The sequence below is a fragment of the Balaenoptera musculus genome, chromosome 1 (genome assembly GCF_009873245.2).
Source record: "Balaenoptera musculus isolate JJ_BM4_2016_0621 chromosome 1, mBalMus1.pri.v3, whole genome shotgun sequence".
NCBI lineage: Eukaryota > Metazoa > Chordata > Mammalia > Artiodactyla > Balaenopteridae > Balaenoptera > Balaenoptera musculus.
Window position 1 is genome coordinate 54380350 of NC_045785.1, and position 25888 is coordinate 54406237.

A 25888-nucleotide genomic window follows, 5' to 3' on the forward strand; every position below is an offset into this window, starting at 1 on the left:
AGAATTCTTACAATTCAACAGTAAAAAGACAACCCAATTAAAAAATGGGCAAAAGATTTGAATAGATATTTCTCCAAAGAAAATATACAGATGGCCAGTAAGTACATGGAAAGATGTTCAACATCATCAGGGAAATGCAAATTAAAACCACAATGAAATAGCACTTCACACCCAGTAGGGTGGCTAGAATCAAAAATTCAGAAAATAACAAGTGTTGATGAGGATGTGGAGAAAATGGAACCCTCGTACACTGATAGTGGGAATGTAAAATGGTGCAGCTGCTGTAGAAAAGAGTTTGGCAATTTCGCAAAAAGTTAGACAGAAATACCATATGACCCACCAATTCCACCCCTAGGTACGTAATCAAGAAAACTGAAAACATGTTCATACAAAACACTGTACAAGAATGTTATATACAACATTATTCATAATAGTCAAAAAGTGGAGACAACCCAAATGTCCTTCAGCTGAGGAATGGATAAATAAAAGGTGATATACCCATACAAAAGAATATGATTCAGCCATAAAAAGGAATAAAGTACTGTTACATGTGACAACATGGATAAACCCTGAAAATGTTATGCTAAATGAAAGAAGTCAGTCACATATTGTATGATTCCATTTATATAATATGTCCAGAATAGGCAAATCCATAGAAACAGCAAATAAATTAGTAGTTGCCAGGGACTGGGGGGGTGGGGAGGAGGAAATTGATACTAACTGCTAATAGGTAATGGATTTCTTTTTGGGGTGATGGAAATGTTCTAAAATCAGATAGCGGTGATGGCTGCACAATGTAATGAGTATATAATAAACCACTGGTGTATACTTTAAAATTATGAATTTTATATTACATGAATTATATCTCAATAAAAAGTGCTAAAATTAAAAAAAGAGAACTGAACTGTCAAAAAGTATATGAGATAATTGGAGAATTTGAACAAAGATGTTCATTTGATGATTAAGGAATTAATTTTGAGAGATATGATAATACTATTATAGTTTTTTTAAAGTCTATCTTTTAGAAATAATTACTGAAGTATTTAGGATGATATGGATGATGTTTGAGATTTGCTTCAAATCATCTAGTATGGGGGATACTGAAGTATGAGTAGGACTATAAATGAAACAAGATTAGCCTTGTGTTGATAATTACTGAAGCTGGGTAATGGGCAGTGCATTCTCCATAATCAAAATTCTCCAAAATCAAAAGGTAAAAAAAGAAATCAGTATTTGGTAACTGTAGTGAAATAAGGAATCTATAAAATAATCATCAATGAATTAAAAAAAAAAACCATTAGGAGAAAGATTGACAGAGAATTTTATTATGGGTGGATCAGGCTGGTAACAACTGAAACCAAGACCATTTTGTGCCTCCTGAGGTGATGAGACAGGAACTACACAGACTACCTATGAGGCATTCTTATCAAAATATGAACCAGAATCTAATCAAGCCTCTAGTTTTAACTACAAGTTTTATAGGAAATATGAAGATTAGAGAAATCACTTAAAGGACACCACAAGAAAACAATCAACCAAATCTAGAATGTGAAATATGGAAAAAATATTTCAGTTTTTTCCAAAAAATAAATTACAAGAAAAAGTGAGATTTTAAAAGATTTAAAAGAAGTTGGGGGGAAAAAAATTATCAAGGTTCATAAGAACCACTACAATGTGTAAACCTTGTTTGGATCCTGATTTTAATAAGCCAACTGTAAAAGGACATTTTGAAACAACTATAGAAATGTGAATATAAACTGGGTGAAAGATATTATTGGGACTTCCCTGGTGGCGCAGTGGTAAAGACTCCGCGCTCCCAATGTAGGGGGCCCAGGTTCAATCCCTGGCCGGGGAACTAGATCCCTCACGCGTGTCGCAACTAAGAGTTTGCATGCCACAACTAAGGAGCTCATGCACTGCAACTAAGGAGCCCATAAGCCACAGCTAAGACCTGGCACAACCAAATAAATAAATAATAATTTAAAAAAGATATTATTAAGGAATTACTTCTTATTTTGTAAGGTATGATAATGGCACTATAGTTATGAAAGAAGTCATTATCTGTTAGAAATGTATACTGAAGAATATTCTGATGAAATAACATGTCTGGGATTTGTAAAATTCCAGGAAAAAATATACAGATACATACACACATATATACATTAATATATGTGTACATATATATATAAATAGATGAAGCAAAATTAGCAAAATGTTAATAATTTTTGAAGCTGGGTGATGGTTACATGGTAGTTCACTGTATTATTGTCTCTACTTTCGTGTATGTTCGAAAATTTCCGTAATAAAAAGGTAAGGAAGGAAGGGAAGAAGAGGGAGGAAGGGGGAGAAAAAGGAGCAGATGAGCCAAATCAATAAGTAAGCCTACAGAATGTGAGCTATAATATTTCCTAATGCCCTGAAGTCCCAAGTTCTTTCTAATTTCAGGAGTCAGTAAAAGCCTTATCTCAGAGAGATGAGATAAGGTTAGGCCATGGGAATAATCAGACTTAGAAGTATCCTACTAACGGTAAGGGAATAATTTCGACTGGGTATGTATGTCCAAATCAGCAAACCTCCCCCAAACCTGCACTGCATTCCTTCTAGCAGCATGCCTATTGAGTTGGCCTTGGTAGGAAGTATGCTGCTTCCCTTCCCAATCTGCAGCATCTGCTTCTCCCATTCCTTCTCTGAAGTTGCCTGAAAGCGATTAGGTCAAGCTGGCTAGGTATATGACCAGGTAGCCAGCTGTCCCTATAAATTCATCTGGACTGCCACTGGCAACAGTTTGTAATAAATAATTCCACTTTGTTTCTGAAAATTCATCTAGAAACAGTGCTTGGAGGGCAATAACTTCAGCAACCCCAATATTGCAATGATAAATCAAAACCTTCATCACTCATTACCCCCCAACAATTTGAGAGGTTCAGCAAGTAGTGGTACTCGTAGTATATACTCTATATATATTAAAGGAAGATAACACGGAATGATCCATACCTCTGTTTTCCCTATTAGGGGAATCATAAGGAAAATTACTTTTGCAGACTTGCCCTAACATCATGGAGCATTAATCTCCATGAAGGTCTGTAGCCACATTGGGAGCACTGGGATTTTGTAGTTATAATTATTGCTGGGAGAGGAAACACCAGTTGTTTAGAATGAACAGGCTCCACTTCAACCAACTGGCATGTAAGAGCCATCTCCTTTCCTTGGACACCAGAGTCTTCTTCCTTCAGCATCATATGGGTAAGGCAAAATGACCACAAAGTTACTACTAGTTCCTCTGTAGCTTCACAGCAATTAGGTGCTCTTAGAATTATAGGTAAATGTCTGATTTTCCTTCGCACGGACTAAGGCAGCCTCAGTGGGATCACTGGCATGTAGGCAGATTCTTGGGAACCAGGATGCTTCAGGGCTTAGCTGTTACTGGAATGGATAGAAGCATAAATGTAGCTAAAGAGAGAAGCCTAGACTTAGCACCAGAGCAAAAGCTGTCAGATCTAAGATAGAGCTGCAAACAAATTATGAGGCAAGATACAAAAGCTGAAAATATCAGAAATAATAATAAATATTAGAAATAGGTTAGAAAACCGAACTGTTGAAGGCCCAGGCTAGGATGCTAGGAACCTGCATTTAGCAGTTGGTGGCCATGTGGTACCAAGCTAAGTCAACTGGTTTAAAGGTACAGAATTGGGCCAAACATAACAATGTATTTTTCTAATACAGGATATTAGCTGTGTCACTGGCTACCTTGACACATCCTAATCTGGAGAAAAAATGGATAGAAAGCTTGCCATGACGACAACTGTACTTTATGAAAAGGATGAATTCCTAAATGGCCATTCTCTTCCATTCAAATGATGTTACCACCTCCCAAAGAACAGTTTTGGGGCAGGAAAGAACAGTATTTCATTTCAAGCTGGACTACTCATCTACCAAAATACCATTCTGACCAAAGAAACAGATGCAAAATTACAGTCACAGCTGCATTCTGTACAGAACAAGTTGGATAATGGTGTTCTAAATTGCTAATTACACCGCTAATGATTTTTTTAGTGGCAATGCAGTATTTTGCCACCTTTATTTAAATTTTTTTAAAAAGCATCTAGGAAGTTTTAAAAATGGTAAATTGTTAAATACCAGTGAGTCTTCTGAAGAGAAATTCCATATAAAACCCATTTCTTGAAATGGCATTCTCATACGGAATCTCACATAGGAGCCCATTTACTGACTAGCTATTTGTTTTAATTTACTTTCTCACCAATTTACTTTCATTTAAGATTACTAAGGCCATAAGTATCCCAGTATTAGTGTTTGTATCTAGATCCAATATTGGTAATGAAAAGATAATAAACTAGCATATGTCATGATATGCTGGTACTGGTAATGTGCTATGATGAGATTTACAAAAAGTAATAGCAACAGTACAATTTTATTCTTATTGTGACAACCACAGTGAAATTTATTACAGTGTTAGTATTTAATTGTTTATTCATGCCAGCGTAGCTGAGGGGGTAATTACCTTTTTGACATAAAAATGTTGTTAATGCTTTTATTTCAATTTAGCAGATTAGAGAATGCAGATTAAAGCACTGCCATTGTTCCATCTTTATTTATCTGCATTTAAGTGGCAGAGCATTTTTTTTCTACAAATAGTGAATTAATTTCTACTAAATTATTTCATTAAGGCTTCAAATAATTTGCTCTTTAAATAAAAACCTCAAGCTGGCCAGGAATTTCCATATATTAGATTACAAATTTTATATGTAGAAAATGGTGTACCAATAACAATTATGTCACAGTGGGGTTTTTTTTGATACTTTTTACATTTAGTATAAGGGTAAATTAGCTGTTAAAAAATTAAAAACACGATCTTATTACACAATTACAAACTCATAAGTAAATACTTACATTTGCTTTTAACAGATCATCCAATTTCAGTGATCTTTTAACACTGCAAACAAAATAGTTAAAGACATCTTAGATTTAATATGCTTTAAGTAGCCAAGTATTTAAGAGTAATCTGTATAAACAAAGATTCTAAGTTACTTTCACCAACTAAAGGAGAATACCTATGAAGAAAGCACTTTTCACAATGATGAAACTGTTTTTTTGATAGCATATATCAAGATGAAATCATAATTAAATATTTAAATGGATTTTTATATATGTAGTTTTATATATATGCACCATTATACAATTCAAACACTAAAGTTATATTATACAATAATCTTAGTTAAAAATTAATATATTTGTGTGTTTTAAAATACCACTAACAAAAATTATACATAAAAGGAAAATAACTTACATATCTTCAATGGAGATGTTGAAAGTATATTATTTGCAGAAATAATACACTAGCCATTAAAATAAAAGTATGAGCAAGGTGAAAAAGTTTTGCACATTATTCTAGCTTTAAACATGATTCAGTGCTACCAGACTATGACTTAACTGAGGAACAGATGCTCTATGTCTTTATAAGTCCCCAATCCATAAGAAACTATTTTTTGTCTCCTTCACTAAACTGATTCAGGAACATGCCAGGCTCTCTCTGTGCAAAACCTGTTCTGCTAAACTGGATGCCCAGCTGTTGGTGACAATGCTTAGAAAGGAAAGCTGAATATTTATAATACTTTATTTTGTACAGCTGTCTTCTAAAGAGCAGTCATCAACATTTTATTGAACACAGACTAAATGCTCAAAGGAGAAAAAGGTCAATATAAATTAAAACTAGTTTTCCCAGTGACAAATGTGACGTTAAAAGTACTTTCTCGATCTCTGAGAAAAAGAAATTAAGTTATTTAAAATATTAGAGAATTTGAGCATAAAGCAAACAAATTTTATTATAAAGGTTGTACTACAGAAAACAAAATTTATAGATCCTAGAAAATGACTATTCATAAATAACTGACTACTGACTTTCAAGCAAGTGACAGAAGCAGGAATAGAAGAGATGGACAATTTATAAAAATTACTCAGCAATAAATATTAAATACAAAAATTTAATCTATCTAAAATAGTTCACTTAATTTTGCTATTATATCTACATTAGCCTATCACATAACATTATTTCTTAAAATTAACTAAATTGGTTTAAAGAATTACTCATATCTTTTAAAAGGCCACTTGAAATCAATTTAATGTGAATTCTCAATGAAGCAAGAAGAGAACAGAGGTTATGAACAAACAAAAATGGCAGCTAATCCAAAAAAGTACTCATATTTAGCTTTGGAATATATATTACCCTATTCAGGTGTGTGAGATGTTTTTGTATTTATAAAACTTCAAAAGTAGAAATCAAAAACTAAAAGTACACAGTACAGCATTTTTCAGCCTTTGTTTTTAAATGCTGTTAAGATGAAATAATACTTTATAGAAGTAAACAACCCCCACCCCCGATATTAACCGTTCAAAATATTCTTGCTTTATTAGTGATGGTTAATTCTTAGAGAAACTAAATGTTTGTATTTAAAAGGTTTCCAGTTTAGGTCCTAGGTTGTTCTAAGAAGCCCAAGGAGATATGTAAAAGTAAATAAGAAAGTGATCTGAGTTAGACTGTTATCTCTCACTCTAACAGTTTAGTGAGAATCTAAAAACATGACTTATTGTGGGTAATGTGGTTCTCAGATAATTCAGGCATCTAATATCCAAAAGCTGGTAATAGTTACAAGAATCATAAAGACATTTACTAGACAAGACTAGGAGAAACCTAAGAGATTACTTAGGTCATCCAATAGGGAAGAGTTGGTGTGATTTGCCCCCTATCACACAGTTTGAGGGAGAGAAACTCAGATTTTACACCCTGTTCATAATAAATCCTTGTTGAATTGAGGGGGAGGAGCTAAAGAAGAGGTAAAGAAGAACAAACCTACTAGAGGAATTTATGACCATCTATTTTTACCATTCTGGTAGAACTGGGCCCAGTGTCAAGATATCAGTTATTAAATTAAGCACCTACTAAATGCTTTTACCCTTTTTAAAAAACAAACAACTGTAGCATAGATGATGCTAAGTGGATTAGGATGATCTTAACAGAAACAGAGAGGAAGGGATGGATGAAACACACAAAGGAAGGACAGGCAAAACTTGATTAGATGTGTGGGACAAATATTTTCCTAAAGTTCTTACTCATTTGCTACCAGTATTAGTTAGCAATTAAAAGCGATATATCTCTGGTAGTTCTGTAAAGTAAAAAGCAGCTCTTGTGGTTACTACCTTGGTTTTAAAAAAATGGGCACCCCCAAATAGGCAAAGAACTCAAATTGACAGTTCTCCAAAGAAGATATACAAATGGCTGGTAAACACAAGAAACGATGCTCAACATCGCTAATATTAGGGAAATGCAAATCAGAACCACACACACACAAATCAGAACCACAAGATACCACTTTACAACCATCAGGATGGCTACTATCAAAAAAACCAGAAAATAAGTGTTGGCCAGGATAGAGAAACTGGAACTCTTGTGCTGGTGGGACTGTAAAATGGTACAGCTGCTATGGAAATAGTTTGGCAGTTCCTCAAAAAATTAAACCTAGAATGAACATATAATCCAGTAATCCCACTTATGAATATATACCCAAAAGAACTGAAAGTAGGAACACAAACAGATATTTGTACACCCATGTTCATAACAGCAGTATTCACAATAGCCAAAAGGTGAAAGCAATGCAAGTGTCTGTGGACAGAGGAATAAGTAATAAATTTCGTATATACATACACAAGAGAATATTATTCAGCCTTCAAAGGAAAGAAAGTCCACATGCTACAACATGCATAAACCTTGAAGACATTATGCTAAGTGAAATAAGCCAAGCAAAAAAGGACAAATACTATATAATTCCACTCAAATGAGGTGCTTAAAGCAGTCATGCACCCAAGTGTTCATTGCAATACTATTTACAATAGCCAGGACATGGAAGCAACCTAACTGTCCATCAACAAAGGAATGGATAAAGAAGATGTGGTACATATATACAGTGGAATATTACTCAGCCGTAAAAAGGAACGAAATTGGGTCATTTGTAGAGACGTGGATGGACCTAGGGACTATCATACAGAGTGAAGTAAGTCAGAAAGGGAAAAACAAATATCGTATATTAACACGTATACGTGGAATCTGAATAAACTGGTATAGACGATCTTATTTACAAAGCAGAAATAGAGACACAGACATTTATGTATGGATACCAAGGGGGAAGCGGGGGGGGGGTGGGATGAATTGGGAGATTGGGATTGACATATATACACTAGTGATACTATGTATAAAATAGATAACTAATGAGAACCTACTGTATAGCACAGGGAACTCTACTCAGTGCTCTGTGGTGACCTAAATGAGAAGGAAATCCAAAAAAGGGGGATATATGTATACGTATAGCTGATTCACTTTGCTGTACAGTAGAAACTAACACAACATTGTAAAGCAACTATACTCCAATAAAAATTAAAAGTATATATATATTATAGAAAAAAAAAAAAGAAAATAGAAAGGTAGTTGCCAGGGGCTAGGAGGAGGGGTGAACACGGAGTTACTGTTCAATGGATAGGAAGTTTCAGTTTTGCAAGATGAAAAAAGCTTTGGAGTTGGATGATGGTGATAGTTGTACAACAATGTGAATGTACAGCTGACCCTTGAACAACACGAATTTGAACTGCAAGGGTCCACCTATTCTCGAGTTTTTTTTTTTCAAGAAATACACACTACAGTACTACACCATCTGCAGTTGGTTGAATCTGTGGATGTGGTACCAAGGCTACAGAATGCTGACTGTACAGTTATAGGTGGACTATGACTAGAGTACATCCCCAATTTACTCAAGGGTTACCTGGACTTAAGTGCCACAGAACTGTATACTTTAAAATGGTTAAAATGGTAAATTTTATGCTATGTATATTTCACAATTAAAAATAAATAAATAAATTTTAAATGGGCACCTACCTATTATATCCTAATTACCTCCCTCTTATGGGTAACCTTATAATCTCTATGGCAGGGGTCTCCAACCCCCAGGCCACAGACCGGTACCAGTCTGCGGCCTGTTAGGAACTGGGCTGCACAGTGGGCAGTGGTGGGCGAGTGAGTGAAGCTTCATCTGCCGCTCCCCATCGCTCGCATTACTGCCTGAACCATCATATCCACCCCCCACACCCCCACCCTGGTCCGTGGAAAATTGTCTTCCACGAAACCAGTTCCTGGTGCCAAAGAGGTTGGGGACCGCTGCTCTACAGGTTACTTCTCACTTTCAACTTAACCCAAATTTACACCAATGCCCACAATTTGAATACTACAGTACCCCTAGTACACTTAGGTGTACTAGGTTTAGGTTCACTGGGATCAAAATTCTGGTTGCTACCAGCATTATTGCTGGTGAGAATTTAAGAAAGATAAAGATATGTAGTTTTATATCAACAGGAAAAGAAAAGAAAGTAACCATGTAGAATTAGCCATATTACTCTCTAAGACCATCTTCCACTATTTTATTTAGTTTACCACATGGTAGTATCCTGAATAGGATTCTCTAACTCATCAGAACAGAACAAGTGCATGAGTTTTAGTATGTAACATTACTAACAGCAGTTACAATATTACAATATTAAAAAAAAACTATTCTAGAAAAAATAAACTATCATTTGATTCCTAATTAAGAACCAGGAATGACACCTCAAAGACTCATGAAGCAACATGATTTGAGGTTCCCTTACAGGACTTTTTTTTTTTTTACATTAAAAAGTATATTGCGTAATGGATTATTATAAGGCAACCACCCTTGTAACCATCACCCAGGATCAAGAAATAGAAGTTTGCCAACTATCCCCCAAAACCTTCCATTTGTCCCATCTTGTTCACCCCTCCTTTCTCCCACATAAGTAACCACAATCATGAATAATAGTAATCCGTCGTCCCTTACAGGACTTTTAAAACATTGGATTAAATATGATTTTCAATAGAGCTGAGGGTAAGAGTGTATGTGTGTGGGGAGGAGATAAAATTAGTAAGGCATATAAGACTCAGGAGCCTTGATGTTATGCCAAATTTTTCCCCTAAGGTTGGGCAAATCACATAATCTCACTAAGCTTCATAAAGGTGATAAATAATACTGGCTTGTAAACCAGTGGTAAATTTCTGAATGGAAGATAAAAATATCACTTAGTATATCAGTGCTTCCATTTACTTCTCTCCATAATGGAGATAATAATATTGCCAGCTACAACTACACAAACAGTGTTTAGAGGATTATGGAATATGCTTATGAGATGCTTAGAAATCCTTTGATGAAAGGCAATGGCCAAATTCACATCCCATGTGACTCTTTAGGTACAAATTGAGAAATCTAAAATGATACATTTTCCATTCCATGTATGGGAATGAGCAAAGAAGGGAGAAGAATCTCCTATATCCTTTTGCATTCTCCCTTTCATTCAAGCCTATGCGTTTTTGTGTTCAACACTGACAGAGGTCACATAATAATTCGTTATCACAGCATGGGTAAGTGGGATTATCACTCCACTGCATGGAGAAATATGGTCACCACGTGAAAGCAACTAAATAAATGATTAATCTTGTTATTCTTCATGATAAAACCTTAACCAGTTATTGGGCAACACGTTTATGGTGTCAAAAGCTGCCTTATCAAAAGATTAATAAAGAATTAGCTAAAGAATTTTTACAGACATAAAAGGGATATATTTGGGAATACTGAACCCAGAAGATATATGGATGGAGGTGAGATGTTCTTTGGGTTGAATAAAATGAGAAATGCCATAAGATCATTTCATTCTTAAATGGGTACTCTCAAAAATGAACATTAATAAAACATTCATTACTATTACCTTCTGTGAGAAACATATACATATGTGTATCATCACACATACATATATAAAGGACATGAATAAGTCTTTCAAAAGATTCTATTAAAAGGGACTAAACAGGTTTATCAGAATTAAATGTGGTAGATTGGTGATATTTTATATACCTTTTTGTATGTATAATATTTTACAACATGAAAATTAACAATAATAAATTAACATTGATGTCTACCTTTTCTTTGAGATTCCAGCACAGTCATATTTAATTTTTCCCTGACACTGTCCAGATTGCACGAAGGATCTTTCCATTCCATGCCTATAATACTTGTGCATGTCCTTCTCATTAAACTTATCCAGTTGAAATAGTCTATTTCCTCCCTAGACTAATGTATTTATATCATTAGCATCTTGTCTGTTAACTGGTAAATTATGAGTTCTAAAAATCCTTGTTGAACTATCTCTCCCACTAAAATGCAAACTAGAGAGTGTAACATCGGTTCATATTTGAATCCCCAAAGCCTGACACAGTGATTGGCACAAAGGTGTTATATAAATTAATATTTATTTATTTATTTTTTTTACTTAAAACGTCAGTCTTAAATTCAAGAATATATTTAATTCCTTTCATTTTTTATAATCCTTCAATTCTATTTAAGGTGCTTTAAATGCAGGTTCCCAAAGGATGTCATATTAATACTGTCTTATCTCTAAGGCAGTCTCTTATATGGATTTGTGTTTTATCAGTTCTGGAAAAATCTAAGCCATAATTTCTCCAAATATTGGCTCTCCTTGATTCTACCTTTCCGAGACTCCCTCTAGAAGAAATTTTAGATTTTCTATTCCATTTTCCATATCTCTAAACATCTATTTCTTATCATTGATCTCTATGCTGTCAGGCAATTTCTTCAGGTCTATCTTTAGTTGTGTAATTCTTTCTTTAATTTTGTCTAATTTACTGTTTAATCCATCCATTAGCATTTTAAAAACAATTTGATGGGTATTTTTGGGAACTTTTAATTTTTATATATTTTTAAAGTTAAAAAATATCCTAGGAATAACAGTTTTTGATATCCTTTACCCAGACTTAATACTTGTTTACATTTTGTCCCAGTTGCGTTATCATTCTCTATAGAAACATACACACACACATATATATACAATGCAAAATCTTTTTTATGATCCACTGAAAATAAGTTGGAGACACTGTATACCTTTATCCATAAATATTTCTGTGTGTTTTTCTAAGAACAAGGATATTCTCTTACATAATCATAATACAATCATCAAAATCAGGAAAATTTTTTGAAATATAATTGAAATATAACATTAATTTCAGATGTACAACATGATTCAATATATGTATATATTGTGAAATGATCATCATAGTAAGTCTAATTAAAATCCATCACCACACATAGTTACGATTTTTTCTCTTGTGATAAGAACTTTTGAGATCTAATCTCTTAGCAACTTTCAAACATACAATATAGTATTATTAACTATAGTAACCCTGCTGTACATTACATCCCCAGGACTTAATTTATTTCATAACTAGAAGTTTGTACCTTTTGACCACCGTCCTCCAATTCCTCCCTCCCTATCCCCCACCTCTGGTAAACACAGTCTGATCTCCTTTTCTATGAGTTTGTTCTTTTTAAAGATTCCAAATGTAAGCGAGATCATATGGTATTCACCTTTTACTTTCCGACTTATTTCATTTAGCATAATGCCCTCAAGGTCCACCCATATTGCAAATGGAAGGATTTTCTTCTTTGTTATAGCTGAATAATATTCCATTGTATATATATATATCACATTTTCTTTATCCATTCATCCATTGGTGGATATTTGGCTATTGTAAATAATACTGTAATGAACATGGGAGTGCATGTATCTTTTGTAGTTAATGTTTTGATTTCCTTCAGATAAATACCCAGAAGTGGAGTTGCTGGATCATATAGAAGTTCTGTATTTTGAGGAACCTCCTTATTGTTTTCCATAGTGGCTGCATCCGTTTACATTCCCACCAACAGTGCACAGGGTTCCCCTTTCTCCACATCCTTACCAGAACTTGCTATCTCTTGTCTTTTTGATAAAAGCCATTCTAACAGGTGTGAGGTGACATCTCATTGTGGTTTTGATTTGCATTTCCTTGCTGATTAGTGACGGTTGAGCACCTTTTCACGTACCTGTTAGCCATCTGTATGTCTTCTCTGGAAAAAATGTCTATTCAGGTCCTCTGCCCATTTTTTTTTTTTAACATCTTTATTGGAGTATAATTGCTTTACAATGGTGTGTTAGTTTCTGCTTTATAACAAAGTGAATCAGCTATACATATACATATATCTCCATATCTCTTCCCTCTTGCATCTCCCTCCCTCCCACCCTCCCTATCCCACCCCTCTAGGTGGTTACAAAGCACCGAGCTGATCTCCCTGTGCTATGCGGCTGCTTCCCACTAGCTATCTATTTTACATTTGGTAGTGTATATATGCCCATGCCACTCTCTCACTTTGTCCCAGCTTACCCTTCCCCCTCCCTGTGTCCTCAGGTCCATTCTCTAGTAGGTCTGCGTCTTTATTCCGTCTTGCCCCTAGGTTCTTCATGACCTTTTTTTTTTTTTTTAGATTCCATATATATGCGTTAGCATACAGTATTTGTTTTTCTCTTTCTGACTTACTTCACACTGTATGACAGACTCTAGGTCCATCCACCTCACTACAAATAACTCAATTTCATTTCTTTTTATGGCTGAGTAATATTCCATTGTATATATGTGCCACATCTTCTTTATCCATTCATCTGTCGATGGACACTTAGGTTGCTTCCATGTCCTGGCTATTGTAAATAGAGCTGCAATGAACATTCTGGTACATGACTCTTTTTGAATTATGGTTTTCTCCAGGTATATGCCCAGTAGTGGGATTGCTGGGTCGTATGGTAGTTCTATTTTTAGTTTTTTAAGGAACCTCCATACTGTTCTCCATAGTGGCTGTATCAATTTACCTTCCCACCAACAGTGCAAGAGGGTTCCCTTTCCACACCCTCTCCAGCATTTATTGTTTGTAGATTTTTTGATGATGGCCATTCTGACCAGTGTGAGATGATATCTCATTGTAGTTTTGATTTGCATTTCTCTAATGATGAATGATGTTGAGCATTTTTTCATGTGTTTGTTGGCAATCTGTATATCTTCTTTGGATAACTGTCTATTTAGGTCTTCTGCCCATTTTTGGATTGGGTTGTTTGTTTTTTTTTGATATTGAGCTGCATGAGCTGCTTGTAAATTTTGGAGATTAAACTGACAAAGGATTAATCTCCAAAATTTACAAGCAGCTAGCTCTGCCCAGTTTTTAAATCGGATTGCTTGGGGTTTTTTTTGCTATTGAGTTGTATGAGTTCTTTGTATATTAATCCCTTATCAGATACACGATTTGCAATTACTTTCTCCCATTCTGTAGACTACCTTTTCATTTTGTTGATTTCCTTTGCTGTGCAGAAGCTTTTTGCTTTGATGTAGTCCCACTTATTTTTGTTGTTATTGCCTTTGCTTTTGGTGTCAGATCCAAAAAATCATTGCCAAGACCAATGTTAAGGAGCTTATGGCTTATGTTTTCTTCAAGAGGTTTATGATCTTAGGTATTACCTTCAAGTCTTTAATCCATTTTGAGTTGATTTTTTGTGTATGGTGTAAGATAGGGGTCCAATTTCATTCTTTTTTTTTTTTTAAGAGTTTTTTTTTTTTAATTAATTAATTTATTTATTTATTTTTGGCTGTGTTGGGTCTTCGTTGCTGTGGGAGGGCTTTCTCTAGTTGCGGCGAGCGGGGGACACTCTTCATCGCGGTGCGCGGGCCTCTCACTGTCGCGGCCTCTCTTGTTGCGGAGCACAGGCTCCAGACGCACAGGCTCAGTAGTTGTGGCTCACGGGCCTAGTTGCTCCATGGCATGTGGGATCTTCCCAGACCAGGGCTCGAACCCGTGTCCCCTGCATTAGCAGGCAGATTCTCAACCACTGCACCACCAGGGAAGCCCCAATTTCATTCTTTTACATCGGCCTGTCAGTTTTCCCAACACTATTGAAGAGACTGTCCTTCATATTGTATTGTATATTCTTTTTTTTTTTTTTTTTTTTTTTTGTATTGTATATTCTTGGCTCCTTTGTTGTAAATTAATTGACAATATATGTGTGAGTTTATTTTTGGAGTCACTATTCTGGTCCATTGATCTATGTGCCTGTTTTTATGCCAATACCATACTGTTTTGATTTTTATACTTTGTAATATAGTTTGAAATCAGCATGATGCTTTCAAACTTTGCTTTGCTCTTTCTCAAGATTGCTTTGGCTATGCAGGGTCTTTTGTAGTTCCATACAAATTTTAGGATTGTTTGTTCTATTTCTGTGAAAAATACCATTGGAATTTTGATAAGGACTGCATTGAATCTGTAGACTGCTTTGGGTAGTATGGACATTTTAACGATGTTAATCCTTCCTATCCATGAGAATGGAATATATGTGTCTATTTCTGTCTTCATTTTCTTTTATCAATGTCTTATAGTCTTCAGTGTACAGGTCTTTTACCTCCTTGGTTAAATTTATTCCTAGGAATGTTATTCTTTTTTGATGCAATTGTAAACAGAATTGTTTTCTTAATTTGTTTTTCTGGTAGTTCGTTACTAGTATAGAGAAATGCAACTGATTTTTGCATACTGATCGAAATCAGGAAATTTATCATTGATACTATACTATTATCAAGAGTCCATATTCAAATTTTACAACTTGCTCCAAAAATGCCCCTTATAGCCAATCCCCCCTCCCTCCCCCACCGCCAAGTCTAGGATCCAATCCTGGATCACTCATTGCATTTTATTGTCCCATCTCTTTAGTCCCCCTTACCTAGAACAGCTCCTCCTCAACCTTTCTTTTGCTTGACCTTGACATTTTTCAAGAGCACAGTCTAGTTATCTTTGTAGAATATCTGTCAATTTGGGTTTATCTGGCATTTTCCCATGATGAGGCTATGTGGGTTTTTTGCCATAAGTATTACAAAAATGATGCTGTATCCTTTTGAGAGCATGATAACTTGAGGCACATGATGTTGGTTTTGCACAATACCCGTGAGATATGTACTTTGATCATTGATTAAGATGTTATCTGCCAGTTTTCTCCAATGTAATACATAAGAAATCTTATATGTAAATATCTTGTTTCCTATCAAACTTTATCTTAATACTTTTAAAGAACCATTGAGGATTTTTTAATCCTATCATATTTATATTTATTAATTAGCATTCCACTCCAAGGAATAGCTTTCCTTTCTCTTCTCTTTATTCATTTATTTATATCACTAAAGAATCATGGAATTTTATTTAATCCAATGGATTATAATCAATTCCTACCATTTATGTTGATGCTTAATTGTCCCAGATTTGGCAATTGGATCATTCCCCTTTCACACTACCTCCAATGTACCTCATGTACCTGTAATTCTTTGAGCACTTCATTATATTTCCTTATTTGCACATGCACACTCACTCACACAAAATGTTCTCTGCTCCAGCACTGGAATTAGCTTTTGCTTTAAAGAAACTTGGTTCTTTTTAGTGGACAATGGCATTTATAAATCAAAATCTTGGCACTAGGTGTGTTCATTGCTACTTACGTCATTGCTTAAAGGCAATGGACAGAGCTAGAACAGAAAACACACACACATACTTTTCTATCTACCTGGATTTTTATACATATATTTAAAAATCCATGATTTCATACTGATACCTCCAATGCAAAGGCAACATATTTTAAATCCCTCAGCCTACAGTGAAAACCTAGCTCACATTATTTGCAATAAACTTATTCTCTCAAGCCTAGAGCACACAGAAACTAGTAGAAGAAGTGCTAACCCATACTTCTGTGCAAAGCAAATCTATTTACTAAGATTCATTATTCACCTAGTATTCTCAAAATGTAAAATGAATACACAGTTGACTCTTGAACAATGTGGGGGGTTACGGGTGCTGAACCCCCTGCAGTCAAAAATCCACGTATAGGGACTTCCCTGGCAGTCGAGTGGTTAGGACTTCACCTTCCGGTGTGGGGCCGGGGGTGGGGGGGGGCGGAGGGCAGCGGGGCGGGTTCAATCCCTAGTTGGGAAGCTAGGATCCCACATGTCTCGTGGCCAAAAGGCCAAAACATAAAACAGAAGCAATATTGTAACAAATTCAATAAAGACTTTAAAAATGGTCCACATCAAAAAAAAAAAATCCATGTATAACTTTATACTTGGTCTTCTATATCTTTGGTTCCACATCCACAGATTCAACCAACCATAGATTATGCAGTACTGTAGTACACATTTATTGAAAAGAATGGGCATGTAAGTGAACCTTCACAGTTCAAATCCATGTTCTTCAAGGGTCAACTGTACAGCTATTTTACTGGGTGTTATATAGTGTTTCAATTTAATTTTAACTTGTACTTCCCTGATGTCTAACAAAATGCTTATTTGCCATTCACTTAACTTCTTTTATTAAGTATTGGATCAAGTCTTTGGACCATTATTTTAATAAGGTTTTTATCTTTTTACTGTTGAGTTGTAAGAGTTCTTCATATATATATATATATATATATATATATATATATATTTTTTTTTTTTTGGCTGCTCCGCGCGGCATGTGGGATCTTAGTTCCCTGACCAGGGATCGAACCCGTGCCCCCTGCAGTGGAAGCACAGAGTCTTAATCACTGGACCACCAGGGAAGTCCCAAGAGTTCTTTATACGTTCTAAACGTATATTTACAATATATAAATTAGATGTAGTCTGATTTATCAATTTTATTCCTTTACGGTTGCTTTATGTACCTCGCCTAAAATTTTATCTACCCCATGTTGTAACAATATTCTCATGTATTTCCTTCCAGAAACTTTACTGTTTATATTTAAGACTATGCTACATCTCAAATTAAGTTTTGTATATGATATAAGGTGGAAGTCAAGGTTGTTTGGTTTGTTTTTCCACATGGTGTTCCAGAACCAGTTGGAAAGATTTCTCTTTCCACAACTGAATTACTTCAGTACTTGGTTTGGTTCTACTTCTGGGCTTTTTATTCTTTTCCATTTTATCTATTTGCCATTATGCCCAAACCACATTGATTTCATTGCCACTTTATACAGTATAGTTAAGTCTAGGTAGTGTACATACTTTGTACACACACTAAGTCTAGTTAGTCTATGTACTCCAATTTCATTCTTCTTTTTTAAGATTGTTTGGACTACTGTAAGTCCTCAGCCTTTTTATAAAATTTTTGAAATCAGTTTTTCTATTTCTTTAAAATGTTTGCCAGGATTGACAGGAATTGCATTGAATCTAAAGATCAATTGGAGGGCTTCCCTCGTGGCTCAGTGGTTAAGGATCTGCCTGCCATTGCAGGGGACACAGGTTCAAGCCCTGGTCCAGAAAGATCCCACATGCTGCAGAGCAACTAAGCCCGTGAGTTACAATTACTGAGCCTGCACTCTAGAGCCCGCGAGCCACAACTACTGAGCCCACGTGCCACAACAACTGAAGCCCGTGTGCCTAGAGCCCATGCTCTGCAACAAGAGAAGCCATTACAATGAGGAGCCCACGCACCGCAACGAAGAGTAGTCCCCACTCGCGGCAAGTAGAGAAAGCCCACAAGCATCAACAAAGACCCAATGCAGCCAAAAATAAATAAATAAAATAAATAAATTTATTAAAAAAATAAAGATCAATTGGAGAGAACCAACATTTTAATATAGTCTTCCAATCCATACATGCCCCTATTTATTTAAATCTTTATGTTCTCTAAGCAACATTTTGTAATTTTCACAGTAGAAATCTTCCATGTCTTCTGTTGAACTTATTATATTTTTTTTACATAATTATAAATGGAAAAACTTAAGCTTCATTTTCCAGGTGTTTATTGCTAACATGTAGAAATAGAATTGATTTTTGTACACTGACTTTGTGCTCTGCATCTTTGCTAAATAGTTCTAATAATTGTTTTGCAGCTTCCTTAGGATTTTCTATGTTCATGATCATATCATCAGCGGATCATCAATTTTACTTTCTCCTTTCCAACATTTATGCATTTTCTTTTTTTTTTCAGTGTTTTGTTGAATAGAAGTTGTGAGTGGGCACATTCTTGCCTTGTTCCTAATCTTAGAAAAAGCATTCAATACTGAGTATGATATTTGTAGGTTTTTCATAGGAAGGAGTTCCCTTCTATCCTAGTTTGCTAAGTTTTTATTTTATCATAAATGGGTGTGTTCTTCATAGAACTATGAATATGATCTTCTATAGTATGTACCTATCTATGTATTCACCTATCTATCAATCAATTCATCCAACCAGGAGTCTTTTATTGGTCACATATGCCAAGTACCAATATTAGCAAAAAAAAAAAAAATCCAACAAAGGTCAATGTTTCCATCTAACAGAGCCTGTACTCTCCTAGCTTGCCTCTTCCCATAGCGTTTCTTTCCCAACTCTGTAGAGCCACAATCACAGTTTAAGACAAATCTTATTCTAAAGCACAGCTCCAGCAACAAGCTGGTATCTTCAAGATTCTTCAGTTCAGACACTGCCAGGAAAACTTTGGGGCAACCAGGTCCTGAGGCTGTTGTGTTCCATCACTGTCATGACCCCAGAGTCCTCACTCACCAGAAAGCTCAACCCTCAGCTGGCACAGCTGAGAAATGACAGGTACAATGGGAACTGTCTTTTTCCTGAAATGCTGTAGATCAGTTACAGCAAACAGAACAGTGATCATCAAGGAAAACTGTCACTTTGGACTCCTTTTTGACCAGAGCAGTTATGTAGAAGCAGCTGCATCTTCGATTAGGACCATCCTTTATTCTCCTTTTAAAAACAATAATTGATTTTCAAATATTGAAAAAACTGCATTCTTGGGATAAATCCTACTTGGACATGATGTATTGTCTCTTTTACAGCTGCTGAATTAGATTTGCTAATCTTCTGCTGAGGATTTTTGATTCTATGTTCATGAAATACATTGGTCAGCAATGTTCTTATAATTCTTTTATTGTATTTTGGTATCCAGTTAGGGTGGTATCAGTGTTATGAGGATTAAATGAGTTGGGATATATACATATATACATATAAACATATATATACGTCAATCTATATATATTTAAATCCAGTCTGATATTCTGTACCTTTTCGTTGGTGTCTTTATTGCACTTAAACTTAATGTAATCATTATACAGTTGGGTCTACATTTTGCTACTTGTTTTCTATCTGTCTCATTTGTTTTTTAGTCCTCTGATCTTCCTTTCCTGCCTTCTTTTGATTAAACATTTTTCAGTATACCACTTCAATTCCTCTGTTGTTTTTTATGTATTTTTTGGGTTATGTATTATTTTTCTTTGTATTTTTTATTAGTTACTCTGGGGCATTACAATATGCCTTTTTAACACATCACAGTTCATTTAGAGTTAATACAATACTACTTTACATAAATGTAAGAATCTTACAATGTTACTGTCCATTTCCTCTGTCCTTTGTGCTATACTGTTATACATATACATACACATGTTATAAAACCCACAGTAAGTGTTATAATTTTTGCTTTAAACACTCACATCTATTCAAGAAGTTACAAGCAAAAAATATATACAGTTGACCCTTGAACAACATGCGTTTGAACTGTGCTGGTCTACTTATACACAGATTTTTTTTCAATAAATATACAGTCAACCCTCCATATTCATGGGTTTCACATCTGTGGATCAAGATTTCCATCCATGGTTGGTTGACTCTGTGGAGAGAAAACCCTTGGATACGGAGGGCCAACTGTTTTCATTGTACTACATCATTTTATATAAGGGACTTGAGCATAAAATCTGTGTGATTTTAGTATAAGTGGGGCCTCCTGGAACCAATCCTCCACAGATACTGATGGACAACTATAGTCTTTTATATCTTATCACATATATACCATTCCCAGTATTCTTCAAATAGATATAAATTTGTACTTGATATCATTTCCCTTCAGCTCAAATAACTTTTTTTAGCATTTCTTCTATGCAGGTCTGCTGGTGACAAATATTCTGTTTTTATCTGATAATATCATTATTTTACCTTCATTTTGAAGGATAGTGTCTACATATAGAATTCTGGGTTGAGGTGTTTTTCCTTTTAGCACTTTAAAATGTCATTCTACTGTCTTCTGACCTCCATGGTTTTTTTATGAGAAGTCAGCTTTCATTTGAATAGTTTCCCCTACAGGTAAAGCATCAATTTTCTCTGGCTGCTTTGAAGATTTTTGCTTCATTTTTAATTTTTATCAGTTTGACTATGGCATGTATATGTACATGTGCATAAACAAACATATACATATTTTTCATCTCAACTGGAGTTTGCTGAGCTTCTTGGATCTGTACTGTATGTTTTTCAGCAAAAGTGAGAAATTTAGGAGCCATTATTTCTTAAAATACATATATTTTTAATTTCATTCCCATTCTCTTCTGTTTCTAGGACTCTACTTACATATATTAGACCACTTGATATTGTCCCAGAAGTCACTAAGGCTCTGTATTTTATTTTTTCAATTAGATCATTTCTATTATTCTATCTTCAAGTTCTTTTCTTGCGCTATAAAGCCCACACAGTAAATATTTTCATTCTAGGTACTGTACTTTTCAAATACAGAATTTCCATTGCATCTTTTTCTCTTCTGAGATTCCCCATGTGTCCTTTCATTATGACCATTTATTTTTCCCTTTAAGTTCTTGAACATATTTATAGTAGGTGCTTTAAAGTCTTTGTCTGCTAATTCTAAAATCTAAGTCATCTTGGGGTCAATTTCAATTGACTCTCTCTCAACGAGTCATATTTTGTTTCTCTGCTTGTCTGGTATTATTTTATTGCATCTTGTACATTGTAGACGATATGACATCGAGACTCTGAATTCTGCTTTCTTACTCTTAACAGTGTTGTTTTGTTCTAGCAGGCATTTAACTTGAATAAACTCAAACTATAAAATCTGTCTCCCCAGTGATGGACAGCAGCTGAAATCACTGTTCAATTCTTTCAGCATCCCAGCTGTTGCTTCCTGCCAGGCTTCATGGAGAATCCCTAATCCATGTGCAGTTAAGGGATCCATCAAGGATTCTGGCAGTTTATAACCAGATTTTGGGGCTACCCTCTTTTTAGGATTTTCCCTTTACTTGCCAGCAATTCTGGGAATCCCAAGCTCTTAACCCAACTCTTCAAACAAGTAAAACTGGAGCTTTCTCGTTGAGTTCTAGCTGTACTACATCATATGGACTGCCCTTGGATAAAACAATATAAATGCAAACTTTGCACATTGTAGTTCCCTTCTTTCAAGGGTCAACTCCCCTCCAATTTCTACCTAGTATGGTTGCTTTCCAGTGCCTTCAAGAAATTACTTTTAATATTTTGCCCAGAGTTTAAAATTGTTATCTATGGAAGGTTCAGTTCAACACAATCTACTGTAACATTGAAGTCCATCTACTGAGCTTTTATTTCAACAATTATATATTTTTTGTTTCTAAACATTTTAATCATCCTAGTTTAAAATTTGCCTGGTCATTTTGGGTAGTCTCATTACTTGCTAATTTTTGTGATTCAACTTTTTATTTAAGTATTCTGTTCAATTATTTCATATTGTATCTCCGATAATTCCATTTTGTAAAGTCTTTGGGATCTAAATCCGTTGATTACTATGTGTTTTAACTTTCACTCATGGTAGTTTGTTTCCTTTTATGTTTGTTTATCTAGATTTTGGATATTTGGTTGATCTTAACCTGTGAAAAAAGTAGGGGCCTAAATTGAGGATGCTTCCTCCAAAGATGTACATTTAATTTCATTACTAGCCAAGGGATCCATACCAACTAGGGATCATTTTAGCTCCCTTCCCAGCTTAAATGTAGTCTCAAGTTTAACTTCCTTACCTTGCCTATAGCCCAAGGCTTAGTCTATCAAGCACAACATGGATATCAGTATTTATATTCAGGGCAATCTGCCTTTCATCTGTGCTTACTGATTACAGATCTGGTTTTGGCTATTTTTGTTTCACCCCTTGAGATTTAACTTCCTCCAAGTCCAAGGATGCAATAAAAAATATGATTTATGCAGGGTCAAGTTGCTTTTGACTGATAGAGTCTGAGAGATTCTTGTCTGCCATATGAGGGGAGTCCCTCATGTCACTATTACAAGGCTGTACTATAGCTTCCTCATTTCTGTCCTTACTTTTTTTGCTGACTTTTACAAGCAGGAAAGAATTGTATTTAAAATTCATGTTTTTCATACTTAAAGCAAGTACTAACAACTTCAGTCTTCTTTTAAAATGTACTATACTTTTAAAGTAAATGAATTAATAGAACTTTGAATATCTACTATGATTCAACGGGTGTTTATTAAATGGTTAACTTTTACTTAACCTGACACATCATTTCACCCCCCACAACAATAAAAATCATGTACTTGGCGCTATCACCAGCATGACTACAAACCCAAATAGGTGCAATAAAATAGCTTATCAGACCCAGAATATTCTTATATTCATTTTCTTTTATCAAGGAAAATAAAGCGTATTTTAAAGTTCTCTCAGAAAACTCTCAGATTTTTATGAATACATCATCAGAATGGACCCCACAGAAATACTGTTAACCGTTTCCTCCAACACTAAAGCTGTTCCAACTTTATAACCTTAATTCAGTCTATAGCTTGGAACAGAATAAAATTAACTCTTACAGGAATAGATGGAATGTCCTTAGCTGAATTAGCATGATAATTCACACTAATTAGAAAGATTAAGCAAGTGATACTAGGAACCTTTATAAAGGAAAAAATATAAGGGGGGAAAAAGCACTAGAAGGGGATTTGATTATTTACAGAAAGAGCTATTACAAAAGTATGTTTGACTTTAGTATTATGTAAATATAAACATGGTGTGAAATTTATCTATAAAGATGAAATATCTTACAAGCAGCAACTTTATAATTCAATTACTATTTAATGAGTAACTATACTAATCCATGAACTCACTGAGTAACAATCTAAGGGTCACAAAGCTGGTAAAGTAGCAGAACCAAGATTCAAACCCTGGTTTGTCTCATTTCAAAGTCTTCAAATCCAAAAAATAAAAATAAAATAAAATTTTAAATCAAGGTTTCAACCTAGATAGAGAAATGATGATGCCACTAATTTTATAATGTACACAGAGGAGGAGCAAATTTGAAAGGGATGATGATTAGCCTAATGAAACCAGGAATAGCATTTATCCAATTCATTTGTTTTCCCAGTTCCAAGATAGCATCTGCCTTATAGAAACAAAGAGAAGGCAGAGAAAACTATACTTATTGAGAATTTAGTTCAAGATAAGTAATCTCTAAATCCTTTAAAAACATTTTAAGTAGTATTTGATGCATACTAAAGAATACATGTATAATGATCAAGTTATGAAGCATAATAAGAAAATAAACACCCATAAACTCACCACACAGTTTAAGAACTAGATCATTACCAATATGGATGGGTACACCTGTATGCTCCTTCTCTATTACGTCTGCTTTCCCGAGAAGGCAACCATTAAACTAAATTTTGTATTTATCTTTCCCTGTTTTTCTTCCCTTAATAATCTTATCATACATATACAGAATCCCAAATTAAAATTTTTTTGCTTGTTCTTAAGCTTTATAAAGATGATATGCTATATGTAGTTTTCTACAAATTGGTTCATTCACCCAGTATATTTTTAAGATTCATCCATCCACTCTATTGGTATTGGATATTTATTGTTTATTATTCATTTTAGATTAATTTAGGCCATGTATATTTCCACACTCATTATATTTTTTTCCTGTCAAGGTTTAAAGAAATTAGAAAAGAGGTAGATCACACAATCCAATACCCAAAATACCAAGTACCAAAAAGTCAACATCTCAACATCACTTAAAAACCATACCACTTTCACATGTAACGTGCCAAGATGACTTTTTGCACCACCATTTGTGACCCTGCAGTTTAACCACATTGAAAAATAAAAGTTTACTAACAATTGTGGAGATCCTCTACTAAAATACTTTTGCATTATTTAACCATTAATTTGGTCTTAAATCACTTTGCCAAAATAAACTCAGTGAAGTCGCTATATATTTAAGATGTCAACCTCAACTTTAAGGTTATGTATTCATTTCCAAAATATAATTACTGCAGACACTCCTAATATAACATGTACCTGTTAATATGTTAAGAAAACAGTTGTCCAAAAGGTCCCCATTTAAGTTTTCTTGGGGTTCCCTACTATCTACAGCAGAACAGGAGCATAGTTCAGAAAGTATCACTACTTGTTAAGCAAACACACACGAGTTTCCATTGTATTCCTATTTGGCAGGGACTTTGTTACACTTTCCTCACAGCTTTGTATAAGTGCTAACTGGGTTATTCTTCTAGTGCAAGAGTAGTGAGGCAAGTCTTTTTGCTTCATTTTGGGGAAAGGAAAACCTCTTTAATAATCCATACCTTTTAAGGGTATAAGTGAAACATGTATTTATTGATACCTGTGTGTAGGACACCATATTAGGTGCTGAGTTCCCTAATCTGGAAAGTAGAGATAACAGCAGCGCCTACCTCCCAAGGTCCTTTTTAAGATTCAATGAGAAAATGTAGGGAAATTGCTAAACACAGTATCCAAATCATAATTAAACATTCAACAAATGTAGGTTATTATTTCTGCAAATCTTTCCACTTTCATGTCAATTCCTATTTGATACAGATGTCCCTCCTCCCACCCTGTGTTACTCTGCATTTGCTCAAACCTGAATGTGACAGAGAAATAAGTTACTCTAGAAGCACGCAAGAAAGGGTACCTAAATCAGCCTGGGGACAAAGAGGCAGCCAGAGAATTTCATGTGTTATATATTATCCCCACCCCCACCCCCCAAAAAAAAGTTCTTTACGGAGCTTAAAAAAAAAAAAAGGCTCTATTGGGCAGTGATAAGCAAGAAAACTGAAGCCCGGAGGTGATTAAGTGACTCGCTCAACGTTGGACAGCTCTTTACAGAATTGACTATGCTT

At 34.8% G+C, this 25888-nt stretch overlaps 1 protein-coding gene and 1 non-coding gene across 2 annotated transcripts in view; both read right to left on the minus strand.

Annotated features, from left to right (window-relative positions):
• Positions 1-25888, minus strand: part of LOC118896320 (integrin subunit beta 3 binding protein) — an 86309-nt gene that overhangs the window by 59832 nt on the left and 589 nt on the right. Inside the window, exon 2 of the mRNA XM_036854099.1 lies at positions 4909-4951. Coding sequence (XP_036709994.1) covers positions 4909-4951 — 43 coding nt within the window. The remainder of the gene's footprint in view (positions 1-4908; positions 4952-25888) is intronic.
• On the minus strand, positions 19539-19674 carry LOC118887261. The gene has a single exon (XR_005017940.1). It is a non-coding gene; the product is annotated as a small nucleolar RNA SNORA16B/SNORA16A family (small nucleolar RNA).